General features: G+C 40.5%; 2 protein-coding genes across 2 annotated transcripts; both read left to right on the top strand.

Moving 5' to 3' along the window:
* Positions 1 to 2,525: 2,525 nt before the first annotated feature.
* Positions 2,526 to 3,864, top strand: LOC129821521 (zona pellucida-like domain-containing protein 1). Its single transcript, XM_055879193.1, has one exon. It carries the CDS (start codon positions 2,541 to 2,543, stop codon positions 3,501 to 3,503), a length of 963 nt encoding a protein of 320 aa, XP_055735168.1. The 5' UTR covers positions 2,526 to 2,540; the 3' UTR covers positions 3,504 to 3,864.
* Positions 3,865 to 17,460: 13,596 nt separating this feature from the next.
* On the top strand, positions 17,461 to 18,585 carry LOC129821520 (zona pellucida-like domain-containing protein 1). Its single transcript, XM_055879192.1, has one exon. It carries the CDS (start codon positions 17,623 to 17,625, stop codon positions 18,583 to 18,585), a length of 963 nt encoding a protein of 320 aa, XP_055735167.1. The 5' UTR covers positions 17,461 to 17,622.
* The last annotated feature ends 206 nt before the right edge of the window (positions 18,586 to 18,791 follow it).

The raw sequence follows: 18,791 nt of genomic DNA, 5'->3' as shown, positions 1-18,791 counted from the left end.
GTATCTGTAAGGTTCCTTAGTCAAGCAGTGAATTTCAAACACAGATCAAATCACAAAGACCAGGGAGGTTTTCCAATGGTGCGCATAGAAGGGCACAGCTTGGATAAAAAAGCAGACACTGAATATCGCTTTGTGTATGGTGAAGTTATTAATTACACTTTGGATGGTGTATCAATACACTCAGTCACTACAAAGATACAGGCGTCCTTCTTCTCCGGTGACTGAGTTAAGAAGGACGCATGTATCTTTGTAGTGACTGAGGTCCTTCTTAACTCAGTTACCGGAAAAGTTACCTGAGAAAAAGGAAACCGCTCAGGGATTTCACGAGGCCAATGGTGACTTTTAAACAGTTACAGGGTTAAATGGCTGTGATAGGAGAAAACTGAGGATGGATGAACAACATTGTAGTTATGCCACAATACTAACCTAAATGGCAGAGTGAAAATAAGGAAGCTTGTATAGAATACAAATATTCCCCCCAAAATACATAATGTTTGCAATAAGGCACAAAGTAAAAATGCAAAAAATGTGGCGAAGAAATTAACTTTATGTCCTGAAAACAAAGCTTAATGTTTGGGGCAAATCCAACACAACACAAGACATCACTGAGTACCACTCTTCATATTTTCAAGCATAGTGATGGCTGCATCATTTTATGGGTATGCTTGTCATCGGCAAGGACTAGGGAGTTTTTTTTAAAGATAAAAAGAAACAGCATAGAGCTAAGCATTGGCAAAATGCTAGAGGAAAACCTGGTTTAGTCTGCCCTCCAACAGAAACTGGGAGAAAAATTCACCTTTCGGCAGAACAATAACCTTAAACACAGGGCTTACCAAGACGACATTGAATGTTCCTGAGTGGCCTAGTTACATTTGGACTTAAATCGTCTTGAAATGGCAAGACTTGAAAATGGCTGTCTAGAAATTATCAACAACCAACTTGATAGAGTTTGAAGATATTTTTCAAGAATAATATGCAAATATTGTACAATCCAGATGTGCAAACTCTTTGAGACCTACCCAGAAAGACTTACAGCTGTAATCACTGCCAAATGTGATTATAATATGTATTGGCTCAGGGGTGTGAATACTTTGAGATATTTCTGTATTTCATTTTCAATAAATTAGCAAACATTTCTAAAAACATATTTTCACTTTGTCATTATGGGGTATTGTGTGTAGATGTGTGGAAATAAAATATATTTAATACATTTGAATTTAGGCTGTAACACAAAGAAATGCGGAATGTCAAGAGGTATGAATACTTTCTGAATGCACTGTAACTACCCTCAGAAAACATAGGACTACCTAATTTTACTGTCTCTGCAATAAAATAGTGATCAAATGAATATCTTACATCTGTAGTCAACACAATTCCCAGTTCATTTGATTTTACTCACAATTAACGTTTCCGTAAATTAAGTTAGAGTTGGCTCAGCACCAAAAAAATGTATGGATGCAATAACACAAAACAATTACAAAAGTCAAACAACAATTCCATCAAGCAAAAACTGTTTTAAGTGGAGGTAAATAATTATAACCTTAACGCAAGTCATCATTTAATCTAAGTAATACTTCTAATAGCAAAACCAAGGCTTCCAGAAAGGCTCTGCCGCAGCTTCAAAACAAAATGTCAGCTTCCCTTTCACCTGCTCCTTCCCCTGGGCGGCCACACTTTAAACAAAAGAAACAAGGCTGATAAAGAGAGCCAGTCCCATGTGCATACACATGAGTCAGTGTGTTCTCTCATGAGGCCGTATTAATTGAGTAGTCGTTTGTTTCATTCTTTACAATTTTCTCTCCTCCAAAATGGTAGTGTAATTAGACCAGCTGACCTGGTTCTGAAGGCACTGTACATGAACATTGATGAAATAATCCTGTAGGTCAGTGCATTGTGATCTCGTACTGTATGAGCACATTTGCGTCATAAGAACGTAAAGGTCAGAAGGGTATTGTTGAGACAAAAACAAAATTTGGCCATCAAAGTATTGTCTGAGTTTCGTCGCTTACTTCATGAAATATCATATTAGCATGTCAAGGGAACCTATCTATTAAAGCAAAGCCACAAAGGAACTAGGCCATTGTCTGTTTGATTTCTGAAGACTTAAGGTGTCTTGTGTTTCATGAATTGCCACAAGGTGTAACCATCAAAACAATGCAATTATTTCAATACACAGAGCGGCTTTGACCTTGTTTCTCTCCAATCCCAAGAAGACCTGCATGGCTATAAAAGCAACTCCATACATCTCAATAGAATCAAAAAGCAGGAGACAAACAGCAAAGGACACATTTTAATGTCCCAGTCAAGATATGAACACAGCAAGGATTGCAAAAATGCAGCTTCTCAGCTTTTTCGTTTTGGCGATGATGGTCGCAAAGAGCAGTCAACTACAATTAAGTGACTGTGGATTGAATTTAAGACGCCCAGCATACACTGATATCTCAGTAACTTGCGGCACCAAATCTATTGGCCTGGCTATCCTCATCTGCCCTGCCATTTATACTGGCTACAACGAGTCCCTGCTTATCCTCAACAACATCATGAATGACCCAGCCTGCAAGGGAACCGTGGATAGAAATGTGACTCCACCGGTCTTGAGGTTTGAATTACCCCTCAACACGACCAATTCTTGTGGCAGCCTCTTCAGGACAACCAGCGCTCCAGGCACAGGGATATTTTCTGACTTCTCCAACATCCAGACAGTCAACATCAGCGGTGTGGTCCGATCATATGATCCCACCACAGGGACAGTCACTTACAACACTGAGTTGAAGTATTTTTACTCCTGTGCCTATCCCCTAGAGTACCTGATCAACAACACCCTAATTGATGTGTCAGCATCCTCCATTGCAGTGAAGGACAATAATGGTAGTTTCATCAGCACTTTGAGACTTGAACTCTTCAGTGATGTCAACTACACTACTCCCATGGTCATTCCAAGACTGGGTCTTGAGCTGAGAACCAAAGTCTATGCGCAAGTCAAGGCCACCAACCTGACCACCCAGTACAATGTGCTCCTGGACCGATGCTACGCCTCCATTTCTCCTCTACCCACTAACTCCACTTTCTTCAACCTGTTTGTCCCTTGCAACAAGGAACAGATGACCACCATGCATGAGAACGGGAATAGTCATAATGCCCGCTTCTCCTTCCCGGCCTTCCGCTTCATCGAGCAGCAGAATGAGACCGTGTCCACCTACTTCCTCCACTGCATCACCCGTCTCTGTGAGAAGAGCAGCTGCAGTAGCTTCATGCAATGTAACAGCAGGAGGAGAAGGGGTGTTGTTCCTGCTACCGAAGATGGAGTGACAGAGTACAAAACCCTCACCTCCCCTCCCATTACCACTAAAGCAGAGAGCATTGTAGCTTCAAAAGAACAACTCATGGGCAGCAACAACTCTAACTCCACTTCAGGTCTTGCGGTGACAGTGGGCTTCCTGGCCTTCGCCTGCATCATCGCCATTGTGATAGCAGCGGTCTTCTACAAGAGGCTCAACCATTAAAGGGGAGACTGCTCTGCTTGCACCAGCTCACAGTAGTGCTTCCGTCTGCTTGTCTCACAACTCCGGTGGAGGACTGACTTATTCAGATTTGTTTACTTTTGGCCAAGAGCAGAAACTTTGTTTTGTAGATGTACTTTAGAATAATATCTGCCAGACATCAGCAATTATTTTGTGTACATACACTGTAAATAAATCCTGTTGTTTTTATGGTAACTTACTGGCAGTCAGTTTACAGTAATGTACTTTTAAACCAAAGTTTCTTTGGAGTTTACTGTACCATACTGTACCTTTTTTTACAGTAACTTACAGGTAACTAGCAAAAACATCAGGATATTTTTTTTACAGTGTACTTAAAACATTTAGGGATAAAATGTCTATTTTGGAAAAGTTGATGTGAAGGGACTTTGACAGTTTATCACATGCTTAGCTCGTTTATTAGTGCTTTAGTTTTGCAAATGCATACATGCGCTTTATAATTAAAAAAGGTTAAAGAAACAAACTAGTAGTATGTAGATAGGATAACAGAATGCATAAATCCCTTGATAAGATCTGGAGAACAAGGTGTTTTAAGGATTTTAGAACAATGCCATCTCAGAAAAGTATAATCCTGAAATTAATTGTCTGTTTGTCACAAAATGTTAAAATGTATTCAGAGACCAGACTTTGTGTGGAGTATTTCTAAAGTGAACTAACAGTACCCTTCAAAGTATTGTTTTTGTTATTTATTCAATTGATCTAACTTCTTTATCCTAATAAAAATATTGCCACCTGCCGATCTATATCAAAATGGCCTGAGTCCAGAATTTGTATTCACTACCACATTCCTATGATTTTAACATTAAGACATCATTTTTCATGTCAATCCACAATATGTCCACACTCATAACATAACAGAGGTCATCTTGCTCACAATGGGTATTTTATGTATTAATTAAAATGATATACATAGTTTAAAGTAAATATCCATCAGACATCTGTATTGTTTAGAGTAGACAATACATTCCAAATTTAAGGCCCTCTAGCCCACTTCTAACACCAACATAATACATCCAGGGCAACAAACTACATGTATTTATTTATGTCATTTACCCACATGTACTGTACTGCAGAAAATATTATAAGTGACTGCATTGTCCTTAAATCACCACAGAAGTAGGCAAAATGTGAGTATTAGCCACACTGGCAAAGATCACAAGAGTAGACTAGACCAGGTGGGTGCTATAATTTGATAGATAATGCATCACAAACATCTCAACTAGCCAGTTGAGTTGCCCAATTAGGGTTAACTAATTTTGTATTAGAATTTGCATAGACTTTTTAAATAATAAAAAAAAAAATACATTAATTAACATTATGTCTGCTTCAGTTACTTAAAATGGAGGACTGATATCAAATATGAATAAAATATGATACATTTGTGTGTCAAATTATGAATATTCTAATATATATAAATGCATGTGTTTACTGTTTATATGCTCATAATAACTGTAAAATGACATGTACTGAGTAATATTGTGAAACAGATTGAAGATAACAGGCAGACAGTAAATACTGATATGAATATAAAAATATGTTTCTATTTGCACAGACAAAAAAATCCCAGAACAATATTTATTAATTGTCCATTATAGCTAACTTCAATTAAATGGAATTCCTTTCATGGGCAACTCATCCACATGCTAAAGCATATTATTCAAGAATGTCTAAAATTATAAAGCAACAACATTTTATTAATTTAATAATTCCAAAATTATGTTTTAAAGGTCAACAACATTTTACATTTGTACTGATAATGTGTGATTAATTAGGTTTGGTTTTGCTAATGTTCACTTCCTGGTTTTCAACCATCTTTGAATGTCTGTTTAAAAAAATGCAGGATTCTCATAATGAAAACCACATGAACATTTTGCTAAATTGCATTGGTTGAGATGATCAAATATGCCAAACAAAATCCATGTTTAATTTCATTTAAAATTGGTTGTAAGAATTTGCTCAAATGCCCAATTGAGCTGCCGCTAAATTGCTACATTGCTAATTTGTTTAATAATTTGATGAAATGTTGTTATTAAATGTAACTTATTACTGACATGCTTAGTATTGACATGTTGAATGCACTGAGCTGTTGTTTAAACTACTAGCACACAGCTCAGACACCCGTGCATACCCCACAAGACATGTCACCAGATTTCACTTCACATTCCCCAAGTACAGAACAGACTATGGGAGGCTACATAGAGCCATGACTACATGGAACTCCATTCCACATCAGGTAACTGATGCAAGCAGTAGAATAAAAAAAAAGTACAAAATAAAATACACCTTATGGAACAGCAGGGACTGTGAAGAGAGAGACACACACAGGCACAGACACACCCAAAAGTATGTGGACACCTGCTTGTCGAACATCTTATTCCAAAATCATGGGCATTAACATGGAGTTGGTCGGCCCCTTTGCTGCTACAACAGCCTCCACTCTTCTGGGAAGGCTTTTCACTAGATGTTGGAACATTGCTGCGGGGACTTGCTTCCATTCAGCCACAAGAGCATTAGTGAGGTCTGGCACTAATGCTAGTCGATTAGGCCTGGCTCGCAGTCGGCATTGCAATTCATCCCAAAGGTGTCCAATGGGGTTGAGGTCAGGGCTCTATGGAGGCCAGTCAAGTTCTTCCACACCGATCTCGACAAACCATTTCTGTATGGACCTCGCTTTTTGCATGGGGGAATTGTCATGCTGAAACAGGAAAGGGCCTTCCCCAAACTGTTGCCACAAAGTTGGAAGCACTGAATCATCTAGAATGTCATTGTATGCTGTAGCGTTAAGATTTACCTTCACAGGAACTAAGGGGCCTAGCCCGAAACATGAAAAAAGAGCCCCGGACCATTATACCAAACCAAACTTTACAGATGGCACTATGCATTGGGGCAGGTAGCGTTATCCTGGCATCCACCTAACCCAGATTTTCTGTCAGACTGCCAGATGGTGAAACAGGATTGATCACTCCAAAAATGTGTTTCCACTGCTCCAGAATCCAATGGCGGCGAGATTTAGCTGCCGAGGCAGCAGCTAATGGTGATGCTTAATAAATACAAATACATTACATTTGTTACAAGTTGTTTCAGGTGTGTGTGTGTGCATATGGGGGTGGGAATGTGTAACCATATAACTATGATTATGATGTGTGACATGAATAACTAATCCACAAAAACATTACACATTTAAAGTATACAAAAAAATATGTATTTTTATGGTTTTTGTAATTCATGATCCAAGATTTGGACCTAATAGTGTGTAGGAGCAACTTCAATGTGATTAATTACAGACTACATAAACTGGCACAACAATCCCAAGAGATAAATCAACTAACTGCCAAAGCTAGTCAAATGCATAAGACTTACATTTAATAAATAATACAATAATACAGATGTTGCAGATGTTGCAGTTGCAGATGCTCTTATCCATTAATTGATTAATGGAAATATGTCTATCAACTCTTGGCAGCACAATATTTAAAGTTTTTGCAAAGCTAAGGGTCAGCATTAGTTCACACAACATTATTTTAATTCAGCTCACATTGAACTAAATGTGTTGGATAAGTGAAGTATTACATGTCAGGCAAACATTTCCCCAAGTCTAAGTATAGCTTTCTGACTTTTAAATGTTTTACTGAATTTAAAGGCCCAGTGCAGTCAAAAACGAGATGTTCCTATGTTTATATTTATTTCCACACTAGGTGGGAATAATACTATGAAATTGTGAAAATGATCATAATGCCTTTTTGGTGTAAGAGCTGTTTGAAAAGATCACCTGATGTTTCTGCCTGTTTTGGTGGGATGGACTTTTGGCCTGCCTGGTGACATCACCAGATGGTAAATGAGTTTATGAAGTAGTTGTACAAGAGAGGGCATGCTAAACTACTTTTTTTTAGCACGGCTGTGCTGCGGTCATAGGTATGAGGACATTACTAATTAAATAAAAAACGTTATAAATCGATCCATAGGCTACTATTTCATCCCTCAACTAAAATATAGGCCTAGTCCTGACACATCTATGGTTGCTAGCCAAGCCTGCTGGCCGTTCATTCTATCGGTTAGGTTGCCAGAGACGCGACCCAGTTGTTACGTGTTTTTGTTCTATGTCTATGAACGTGACCCAGTTGTTCGTTCTAAATGTTCAGTTGCCTTGCTGGCTTACATAGTCAGGTAAAACAGTGCAGCTAGAATAACAGCAAAGCAGCTGCATTTGCGTTTGTTTAAGCTGTTTGGGATACATCCATAACAATGAGCTAATGGTGGCAATTTTGCCTGGAATAGAAAACGTGCTCTCTCGTCAGGACACTGTTCATAGGAGCTAGCCAACTACACAGCAAACGCAGTCCCTTCAAACTAAGACAGCAAACTAGCTACATTTCATGCCATTTGACCTGTTCTTCTATTGACATTTCTTTGTATATATCCATAAAAATGATGCTGATTCATGATTTTGATTGGTTGAGAAAAGATCCTTTCAGAGTCCTTTCATTCAATCGGTGAGGTTGCCAGAGATGAGACCCAGTCGTGAAGTCTTTTTGCTCTGTATCTGTGGACGTGACCCAGTCGTTCGTTCTAAACGTTCCATTGCCATATGCTGGCTGGCAACGCTCTTGTCCCTTGCTAGCTAGCCAACCACGGCTAACACAGTCACGTCAAACCATGCAGCTAGACTAACAGCAAAGTAGCTGCATTTCATTTAGTTTGACCTGTTTTTCTATTGACATTTCTTTGTACATATCCATAAAAATAATGATACAATTTTAATTGAAAACAATCACAGTAAGGTACATAATTGTGACCCAGAAATTATATGATGTTGAGATAAAAACAGCTTCATTGGACATTTAAAGGGCGTTTTTCCTACGTTTATGAACGTGCTAATGAAAACAAATTCACAATACAGGTCATTTCAATATAGATCTGCTGGTGTTTTATTAACATTAATTAGTGAGACAAAGAACAATAAATTACAAAAATAATACATTGAAGGGTACAGTGAGTTCAATTTCAATTGTTCAAATGTTGTGAAATAAACACACAATTCAGGGTTATCAGTTTAGTTTGATGGGATGAAAATGTTTTAAACATTGTATGTTTTTATGTTCTACATATTCTCAAGATCTGTTGAAGCATTGTTGTTATCCTACATTACAATCCTACATATAACAATGTTCCTGTTATTTTCCTTTTGTTTTCTGTTCCTATTCCTAAAACTACTTAACATGACTCTCTCTGGCCAAAGGTAAACAAAATGAAAGAAGAAAAACAATGAAGAAGACCAGTCCACCAAAGTAATGAAACGAGCTGACTCTCTGTTTAATGGAACGGTGTCGCCCGGGCTTCTGTGAGTGGTGCTTTAATGGTTGAGTCTCTATTTAAAGGAATGGTGTCGCCCAGGCTTCTGTGAGTGGTGCTTTAATGGTTGAGTCTCTATTTAAAGGAATGGTGTCGCCCAGGCTTCTGTGAGTGGTGCTTTAATGGTTGAGTCTCTATTTAAAGGAATGGTGTCGCCCAGGCTTCTGTGAGTGGTGTTTTAATGGTTGAGTCTCTATTTAAAGGAATGGTGTCGCCCAGGCTTCTGTGAGTGGTGCTTTAATGGTTGAGTCTCTATTTAAAGGAATGGTGTCGCCCAGGCTTCTGTGAGTGGTGCTTTAATGGTCGAGTCTCTATTTAAAGGAATGGTGTCGCCCAGGCTTCTGTGAGTGGTGCTTTAATGGTCGAGTCTCTATTTAAAGGAATGGTGTAGCCCAGGCTTCTGTGAGTGGTGCTTTAATGGTCGAGTCTCTATTTAAAGGAATGGTGTCGCCCAGGCTTCTGTGAGTGGTGCTTTAATGGTTGAGTCTCTATTTAAAGGAATGGTGTCGCCCAGGCTTCTGTGAGTGGTGCTTTAATGGTCGAGTCTCCTGCAGACGGCTGCTGTAAAAATGACGATGATACAGGTGAAGGCCAGGATACACACTGCGACACGAAGACTTGTAGAAGCGTCTGTTGTTGCTGGCAGTCTGCTGTTCTTTTAATGCCACAATGCTCTCTGCATCAAAACAGCACTTATTCTAGTTGACTGCTCTTTGCGACCATCATGGCCTAAAGAAAAACGCTAAGGAGATGTATTTTCGCATTCCGTGCTGTGTTCATATCTTGACTGGGACACTACAATGTGTCCTGATTTTTGATTCTATGATTCTATTGGGATGTAGAGACATATTTTTACAGAAAGGGCTTCTTGGGATTAGACATAAACAAGGTCAAAGCCGCTCTGTGTATTGAAACAATTCCATTGTGTAGAGGGTGCCACTAGGGATATTGATGAAACCAACACACCCTGAGTCTTCAGAAATGGAGAAAAACAATGGCCTATGGAAAGATGACAAATCGAATCTATACATTTTCCATATCAAGGTAATCAAGGAGCGCTTTTAATAGTTTCAGTACTAGATGATACCCTATCAATTACTAACTGTAACCATGAGGACTTTACAACGATTATTTATCAGTTCTTAGGTCTTATGTAACTACATCTCTGACAACATGTTCATCTTTATTCATCCATGTACAGTAGTCCCATGGAGATGGAAATCTATTTTAAAAAGGACCCCTAACCAATAACCAGCACACAAACAACTATACAGTATAAATTACATCAGGATTTAGAATACAAAGTAACAGCTATCAAACAAAAAGGTCAATGATAATATACGGTGCCTTGGGAAAGTATTCAGACCCCTTGACTTTTTCCATATTTTGTTACATTACAGCCTTATTCTAAAATAGATCTTTTTTTAATCCTCAGCAATCTACACACAATACTCCATAATGACGAAGCAAAACATTTTTGGGAGAAATGTTTGCAAACTTACTGGAAATTAAAAACAGAAATACCTTATTTACAGAAATATTCAGACCCTTTGCAATGAGACTATAAATTGAGCTCAGGTGCATCCTATTTCCATTGATCATCCTAAAAATGTTTCTACAACTTGATTGGAGTTCACCTGTGGTAAATTCAATTGATTGGACATGATTTGGAAAGGCACACACCTTTTCTATGTAATGTCCCACAGTTGACAGTGCATGTCAGAGCAAAAACCAAGCCATTAGGACAAAGGAATTGTCCGTAGAGCTCCGAGACAGGATTGTGTTGATGCACAGATCTGGGGAATGGTACCAAAAAATGTCTTTAGCAGTGAAGGTCCCCAAGAACACAGCGGCCTCCATCATTCTTATGTGGAAGAAGTTTGGAACCACCAAGACTCTTCCTAGAGCTGGCCGAACAGCCAAACTGAGCAATCGGGGGAGAAGGACCTTGGTCAGGGAGGTGATCAAGAACCTGAAGGTCACTCTGACAGATCTCTAGAGTTCCTCTGTGGAGATGGGAAAACCTTCCAGAAGGACCACCATCTCTGCAGCACCAATCAGGCCTTTATGGTAGAGTGGCCAGACAGAAGGCACTCCTCAGGTAAAAGGCGTATAACAGCCCGCTTGGAGTTTGCCAAAAGGCACCTAAAGACTCTCAGACCACGAGAAACAAGATTCTCTGCTCTGATGAAACCAAGATTGAACTCTTTGGCCTGAATGCCAAGCGTCACATCTGGAGGAAACCTGGCACCATCCCTACGGTGAAGCATGGTGGAGGCAGCATCATGCTGTAGGGATTTTGTTCAGTGGCGGGGAGTGCGAGACTTGTCAGGATTGAGGCAAAGATGAACGGAGCAAAGTACAGAGAGATCCTTGATGAAAACCTGCTCCAAAAGTGCTCAGGATCTCAGACTGGGGCGAAGGTTCATCTTCTAACAGAACAATGACCCTAAGCACACAGCCAAGACAATGCAGGAGTGGCTTCAGGACAAGTCTCTGAATGTCCTTGAGTGCCCAGCCAGAGCCTGGACTTGAACTCGATCGAAAATCTCTGGAGAGACCTGAAAATAGCTGTGCAGCGACGCTCCCCATCCAACCTGACAGAGCTTGAGAGGATCTGCAGAGAAGAATGGGAGAAACACCCCAAATACAGGTGTGCCAAGCTTGTAGCATCATACTCAAGAAGAATTGATGCTGAAATTGCTGCCAAATGTGCTTCAACAAAGTTCTGAGTAAGGGGTTTGAATACTTACGTAAATGTGATATTTCAGTTTATTTTTAATAAATTAGCAACAATTTCTAAAAACATTTTTGCTTTATCATTATGGGGTCTTGTGTGTGTATATTTATGAGGAAAAACTATTTAATCAATTTTAGAATAAGGCTGTGATGTAACAAAATATGGAAAAATTCAAGGGGTCTGATTAATTTTATTTAACAAGGCAAGTCAGTTAAGAATAAATTCTTATTTACAATGACAGCCTACCGGGGAACAGTGGGATAAGTGCCTTGTTCATGGGCAGAAAAAATGTTTTTTTACCTTTTCAGCTCTGGGATTCGATCCAGCAACCTCTTGGTTATTGGCCCAACACTCTAACCACTAGGCTACCTGCCACCCCAATACTTGAATAAATTATTTCCAAAGGCATTTAAAATGTACTAAACATTAAAAACACCTTCCTACTATTGAGTTGCACCCCCTGTTTTGCCCTCAGACCAGCCTCAATTCGTCAGGGCTTGGACTACAAGGTGTTGAAAGCGTTCCACAGGGATGCTAGCCCATGTCGACTCCAATGCTTCCCTCAGTTGTGTCAAGTTGGCTGGATGTCTTTTGGGTGGTGGACCATTCTTGATACACACAGAAAATTGTTGAGCGTGAAAAACCCAGCAGCGTTGCAGTTCTTGACACAAACCACCTCATTCAAAGGCAGTTAAATCTTTTGTCTCTGAATGGCACACATACACAATCCATGTCTCAATTGTTTCAAGGCTTAAAAATCCTTCTTTAACCTGCTCCCCTTCATCTTCATCAACTGTTAGAGCAGCTTACCGATCACTGTACCTGTACACAGCCAATCTGTAAATAGCACACCCAACTACCTCATCCCCATATTGTTATTTATCTTCTTGCTCTTTTGCACCCAAGTATCTCTACTTGCACATCATCATCTGCACATCTATCACTCCAGTGTTAATGCTCAATTGTAATTATTTTGCCTCTATGGCCTATTTATTGCCTTACCTCCCTACTCTTCTACATTTGCACACACTGTACATTTTTCTGTTGGGTTATTGACTGTACGTTTGTTTATGTGTAACTCTGTGTTGTTGTTTTAGTCGCACTGTTTTGCTTTATCTTGGCCAGGTCGCAGTTGTAAATGAGAACTTGTTCTCAACAGGCCTACCTGGTTAAATAAAGGTGAAATATATATTTTAATCTACACTGAAGTGCATTTAACAAGTGACATCTATAAGGGATCAAAGCTTTCAGCTGGATTCACATGGTCAGTCTATGTCCTGGAAAGAAGAGGTGTTCTTAATATTGTTCGTATTATTGGCCCACCCTCTCTCTTTGGTGGACAAAATTAACTTTGTTTTACATTTTTGTTTTTTACAAGTATTTTGCTACATGTACATTATTAATACCTTTCACATACATGGTACTTCTATATACAGTATTACATGACACATAAAACGGTACTCAGACATATCCAGAATACATGATATATGTATGTATGTGTTTTTGGTCCTAACTATTACAGATCATGATCTTTAAATCCCAGCCCTCAGTCACTCTATCTCAGCCCATCCCACCTATCTCCGTAGCCCATCCCACCTATCTCCGTAGCCCATCCCACCTATCTCCATAGCCCATCCCACCTATCTCCGTAGCCCATCCCACCTATCTCCGTAGCCCATCCCACCTATCTCCGTAGCCCATCCCACCTATCTCCGTAGCCCATCCCACCTATCTCCATAGCCCATCCCACCTATCTCCGTAGCCCATCCCACCTATCTCCGTAGCCCATCCCACCTATCTCCGTAGCCCATCCCATGGACCACCCTTTCTTGATTTTCTTGTGCCATATATTTTTCAACTGTGCTGTGATGTTTTACATGAATTCTGAACTTTTCTAATCTCATAGTATCCACAGATTATAAATTAAATATCAATATTTTTGATAAGACAATTATTATCTTGTTAATTGATTGACTACGGCTTTCCAAATATATAATATACAGTACCAGTCAAAAGTTTGGATACACCTACTCATTCCAAGGTTTTTCTTTATTTTTACTATTTTCTACATTGTAGAATAATAGTGAAGAAGTCAAAACTATGAAACAACACATGTGGAATCATGTAGTACCCAAAAAAGCGTTAAACAAATCAACATATATTTTATATTTGATATTCTTCAAAGTAGCCACCCTTTGCTTTGCTGACTCTTGACATTTCCTCAACCAGCTTCAAGAGGTAGTCACCTGGAATGCATTTCAATTAACAGGTGTGCCTTGTTAAAAGTTCATTTGTGGAAATTCTTTCCTTCTTAATGCGCTTGAGCCAACCAGTTGTGTTGTGACAAGGTAGGGGTGGTATACAGAAGATAGTCCATATTATGGCAAGAACAGCTCAAATAAGCAAAGAGAAATGACAGTCCATCATTACTTTTAGACATGAAGGTCGGTCAATACGGAACATATCAAGAACATTGAACGTTTCTTCAAGTGCAGTCGCAAGAACCATCAAGCGCTATGATGAAACTGGCTCTCATGAGGACCGCCACAGGAAAGGAAGACCCAGAGTTACCTCTGCTGCAGAGGCTAAGTTCATAAGAGTTACCAGCCTCAGAAATTGCTGCCCAAATAAATGCTTCACAGAGTTCAAGTAAAAGACACATCTCAACATCAACAGTTCAGAGGAGACTGCATGAATCAGGGTTTCATGGTTGAATTGCTGCAAAGAAACCACTACTAAAGGACACCAATAAGAAGAAGAGACTTGCTTGGGCCAAGAAACACAAGCAATGGACATTAGACAGGTGGAAATCTGTCCTTTAGTTTGACGAGTCCAAATTTTAGATTTTTGGTTCCAACCGCCGTGTCTTTGTGAGACGCAGAGTAGATGAACGGATGATCTCTGCATGTGTGGTTCCCACCGTGATGCATGGAGGAGGAGGTGTGATAGTGTGGGGGTGCTTTGCTGGTGACACTGTCAGTGATTTATTTAGATTCTGCAGCAATACGCCATCCCGTCTGGTTTGCACTTAGTGGGACTACCATTTGTTTTTCAACAGGGCAATGACCCAACACACCTCCAGGCCGAGGAAGGGCTATTTGACCAAGAAGGAGAGTGATGGAGTGCTGCATCAGATGACCTGACCTCCACAGTCTCCCAACTTCAACCCAATTCATATCTGGGAACTCCTTAAAGACTGGAAAAGCATTCCAGGTGAAGCTGGTTGAGAGAATGCCAAGAGTGTGCAAAGCTGTCATCAAGGCAAAGGGTGGCTACTTTAAAGAATCTAACATCTAAAATATATTTTGATTTGTTTAACACTTTCTAAGATTGAAAAGTGCATTTTTCCCAATATTCCAAATCAAATCAAAGCAAATGTTATTTGTCACATACACATGGTTAGCAGATGTTAATGCGAGTGTAGTGAAATGCTTGTGCTTCTAGTTCTGACTATGCAGTAATAACCAACGAGTAATCTAACCTAACAATTCCACAACTACTACCTTATACACACAAGTGAAAAGGGATAAAGAATATGTACATAAAGATATATGAATGAGTGATGGTACAGAACGGCATAGGCAAGATGCAGTAGATGGTATAGAGTACAGTATATACATATGAGATGAGTAATGTAGGGTATATAAACATAGTGGCATAGTGTAAAGTGGCTAGTGATACATGTATTACATAAAGATGGCAAGATGCAGTAGATGATATAGAGTACAGTATATACATATACATATGAGATGAGTAATGTAGGGTATGTAAACATTATATTAAGTGGCATTGTTTAAAGTGGCTAGTGATACATTTTTACATAAATTTCCATCAATTCCCATTATTAAAGTGGCTGGAGTTGAGTCAGTATGTTGGCAGCAGCCACTAAATGTTAGTTGTGGCTGTTTAACAGTCTGGTGGCCTTGAGATAGAAGCTGTTTTTCAGTCTCTCGGTCCCTGCTTTGATGCACCTGTACTGACCTCGCCTTCTGGATGATAGCGGGGTGAACCGGCAGTGGCTCGGGTGGCTGTTGTCCTTGATGATCTTTATGGCCTTCCTGTGACATCGGGTGGTGTAGGTGTCCTGGAGGGCAGGTAGTTTGCCCCCGGTGATGCTTTGTGCAGACCTCACTACCCTCTGGAGAGCCTTACGGTTGTGGGCGGAGCAGTTGCCGTACCAGGCGGTGATACAGCCCGACAGGATGCTCTCGATTGTGCATCTGTAGAAGTTTGTGAGTGCTTTTGGTGACAAGCCGAATTTCTTCAGCCTCCTGAGGTTGAAGAGGCGCTGCTGTGCCTTCTTCACAACGCTGTCTGTGTGGGTGGACCAATTCAGTTTGTCCGTGATGTGTACACCGAGGAACTTAAAACTTACTACCCTCTCCACTACTGTCCCGTCGATGTGGATAGGGGGGTGCTCCCTCTGCTGTTTCCTGAAGTCCACAATCATCTCCATTGTTTTGTTGACGTTGAGTGTGAGGTTATTTTCCTGACACCACACTCCGAGGGCCCTCACCCCCCTCCCTGTAGGCCGTCTCGTCGTTGTTGGTAATCAAGCCTACCACTGTAGTGTCGTCCGCAAACTTGATGATTGAGTTGGAGGCGTGCATGGTCACACAGTCGTGGGTGAACAAGGAGTACAGGTCTTTACTCCATCCATCCAGTTTCCTTAATTATTTTATAATATATTACACTTGTTCTTTCTTGAAGAAGTTCCTCCATTTCTTTTTGTTTTTCCTCTAACATATTCTGTGGCTCTATGGTACTGTTTTTATTGCTATCTATCTGTACTGTTAGTCCCTCTATTTCCTTTCTTAATATGGGTTCTTTGAATTGCATGGCCCCTAAAGGCACATTTAAAAGTGTCCCATACAATTAGGGGGATCTGCTGTATCTACTGTACAACATTTGATATTCTATCAAAGGCTTTGCTCACCTCAGTTTTTATTATTTATAATGCACATTTTAAAATCACACAAAGTGATATTGTTAAAAAATATAATGAGAAAGAAAAGAAAAGAAGAGAGCTCTACTTCTGTAACACGGCATAACAAAACATGGCTCTATAAGCAGAGGATGGGTTGGGCATTTTGTAAAGCAGAAGGTAATTAGAACAGCGATGGAAAGTAGACCTAGAGAACATACGTTCCACGGGGATTCTTTTTTGGGGGGGCCCAAAAGGTTGCCCCCATTGCTTCCATTGACCTTTGCTCAGCGTTCACATGCGAGTTAAGTATTGTGCTCAGAGTCAAGACAATAATAACTGTAAATGATCTTACAAACAAAGCAGTTGACCTTTCCTTTGTCAAATCATAATTATAGTTGAATGATATTCTGGGCCATCGTGTGCTCTCTTATGACCACATTTGGGTCATGTGAAAGGCCAACAGGGTATTGTTGGGAGTCAAAACGAGGCCGTCAAAGGTTGCGTTTTTCAAAGGATTCAACACTTACTCCTTGAAACATCATATTAGCAGGCCAAGGGAACCTATTTTTTAAGAACATTCACAAAAGAAACAGGCCATTGTCTCTGCTTCATTTCTGAACTAAAAGGTGTGTTGGGTTTCATGAATTGCCTTTAGGTATGGTGCGTGGCACCCTCAACACAATGGAAATGTTTGAATAGGTAGAGCGACTTTGACCTTGTTTCTCTCCAATCCCAAGAAGGAGACCTGGCTATAAAAGCAACTCCATACATCTCAATAGAATCAAAAAGCTGGAAACAAGCCAACAAAGGACACATTTTAATGTCCCAGTCAAGATATGAACACCGCAAGGAATGCAAAAATGCAGCTTCTCAGATTTTTTATTTTGGCAATGATGGTCGCAAAGAGCAGTCAACTACAATTAAGTGACTGTGGATTGAATTTAAGACGCCCAGCATACACTGATATCTCAGTAACTTGCGGCACAAAATCTATTGGCCTGGCTATCCTCATCTGCCCTGCCATTTACACTGGCTACAACGAGTCCCTGCTTATCCTCAACAACATCATGAATGACCCAGCCTGCAAGGGAACCCTGGATGAAAGTGTGACTCCACCGGTCGTGAGGTTTGAATTCACCATCAACACGACCAATTCTTGTGGCAGCCTCTTCAGGACAACCAGCGCTCCAGGCACAGGGATATTTTCTGACTTCTCCAACATCCAGACAGTCAACATCAGCGGTGTGGTCCGATCATATGATCCCACCACAGGGACAGTCACTTACAACACTGAGTTGAAGTATTTTTACTCCTGTGCCTATCCCCTAGAGTACCTGATCAACAACACCCTAATTGATGTGTCAGCATCCTCCATTGCAGTGAAGGACAATAATGGTAGTTTCATCAGCACTTTGAGACTTGAACTCTTCAGTGATGTCAACTACACTACTCCCATGGTCATTCCGAAACTGGGTCTTGAGCTGAGAACCAAAGTCTATGCGCAAGTCAAGGCCACCAACCTGACCACCCAGTACAATGTGCTCCTGGACCGATGCTACGCCTCCATTTCTCCTCTACCCACTAACTCCACTTTCTTCAACCTGTTTGTCCCTTGCAACAAGGAACAGATGACCACCATGCATGAGAACGGGAATAGTCATAATGCCCGCTTCTCCTTCCCGGCCTTCCGCTTCATCGAGCAGCAGAATGAGACCGTGTCCACCTACTTCCTCCACTGCATCACCCGTCTCTGTGAGAAGAGCAGCTGCAGTAGCTTCATGCAATGTAACAGCAGGAGGAGAAGGGGTGTTGTTCCTGCTACCGAAGATGGAGTGACAGAGTACAAAACCCTCACCTCCCCTCCCATTACCACTAAAGCAGAGAGCATTGTAGCTTCAAAAGAACAACTCATGGGCAGCAACAACTCTAACTCCACTTCAGGTCTTGCGGTGACAGTGGGCTTCCTGGCCTTCGCCTGCATCATCGCCATTGTGATAGCAGCGGTCTTCTACAAGAGGCTCAACCATTAAAGGGGAGACTGCTCTGCTTGCACCAGCTCACAGTAGTGCTTCCGTCTGCTTGTCTCACAACTCCGGTGGAGGACTGACTTATTCAGATTTGTTTACTTTTGACCAAGAGCAGAAACTTTGTTTTGTAGATGTACTTTAGAATAATCTGCCAGACATCAGCAATTATTTTGTGTACATACACTGTAAATAAATCCTGTTGTTTTTAT

Source organism: Salvelinus fontinalis, chromosome 23 (assembly GCF_029448725.1).
Source record: "Salvelinus fontinalis isolate EN_2023a chromosome 23, ASM2944872v1, whole genome shotgun sequence".
In the NCBI taxonomy this organism is placed as follows: Eukaryota; Metazoa; Chordata; class Actinopteri; order Salmoniformes; family Salmonidae; genus Salvelinus; species Salvelinus fontinalis.
The sequence above is the reverse complement of the archived record's forward strand: the minus strand, read 5'-3'. Positions and strand labels throughout refer to the sequence as shown.

Coding starts and splice junctions, on each gene's coding strand:
- LOC129821521 (XM_055879193.1), top strand. CDS start 2,541: ATGAATGACCCAGCCTGCAAGGGAACCGTGGATAGAAATGTGACTCCA.
- LOC129821520 (XM_055879192.1), top strand. CDS start 17,623: ATGAATGACCCAGCCTGCAAGGGAACCCTGGATGAAAGTGTGACTCCA.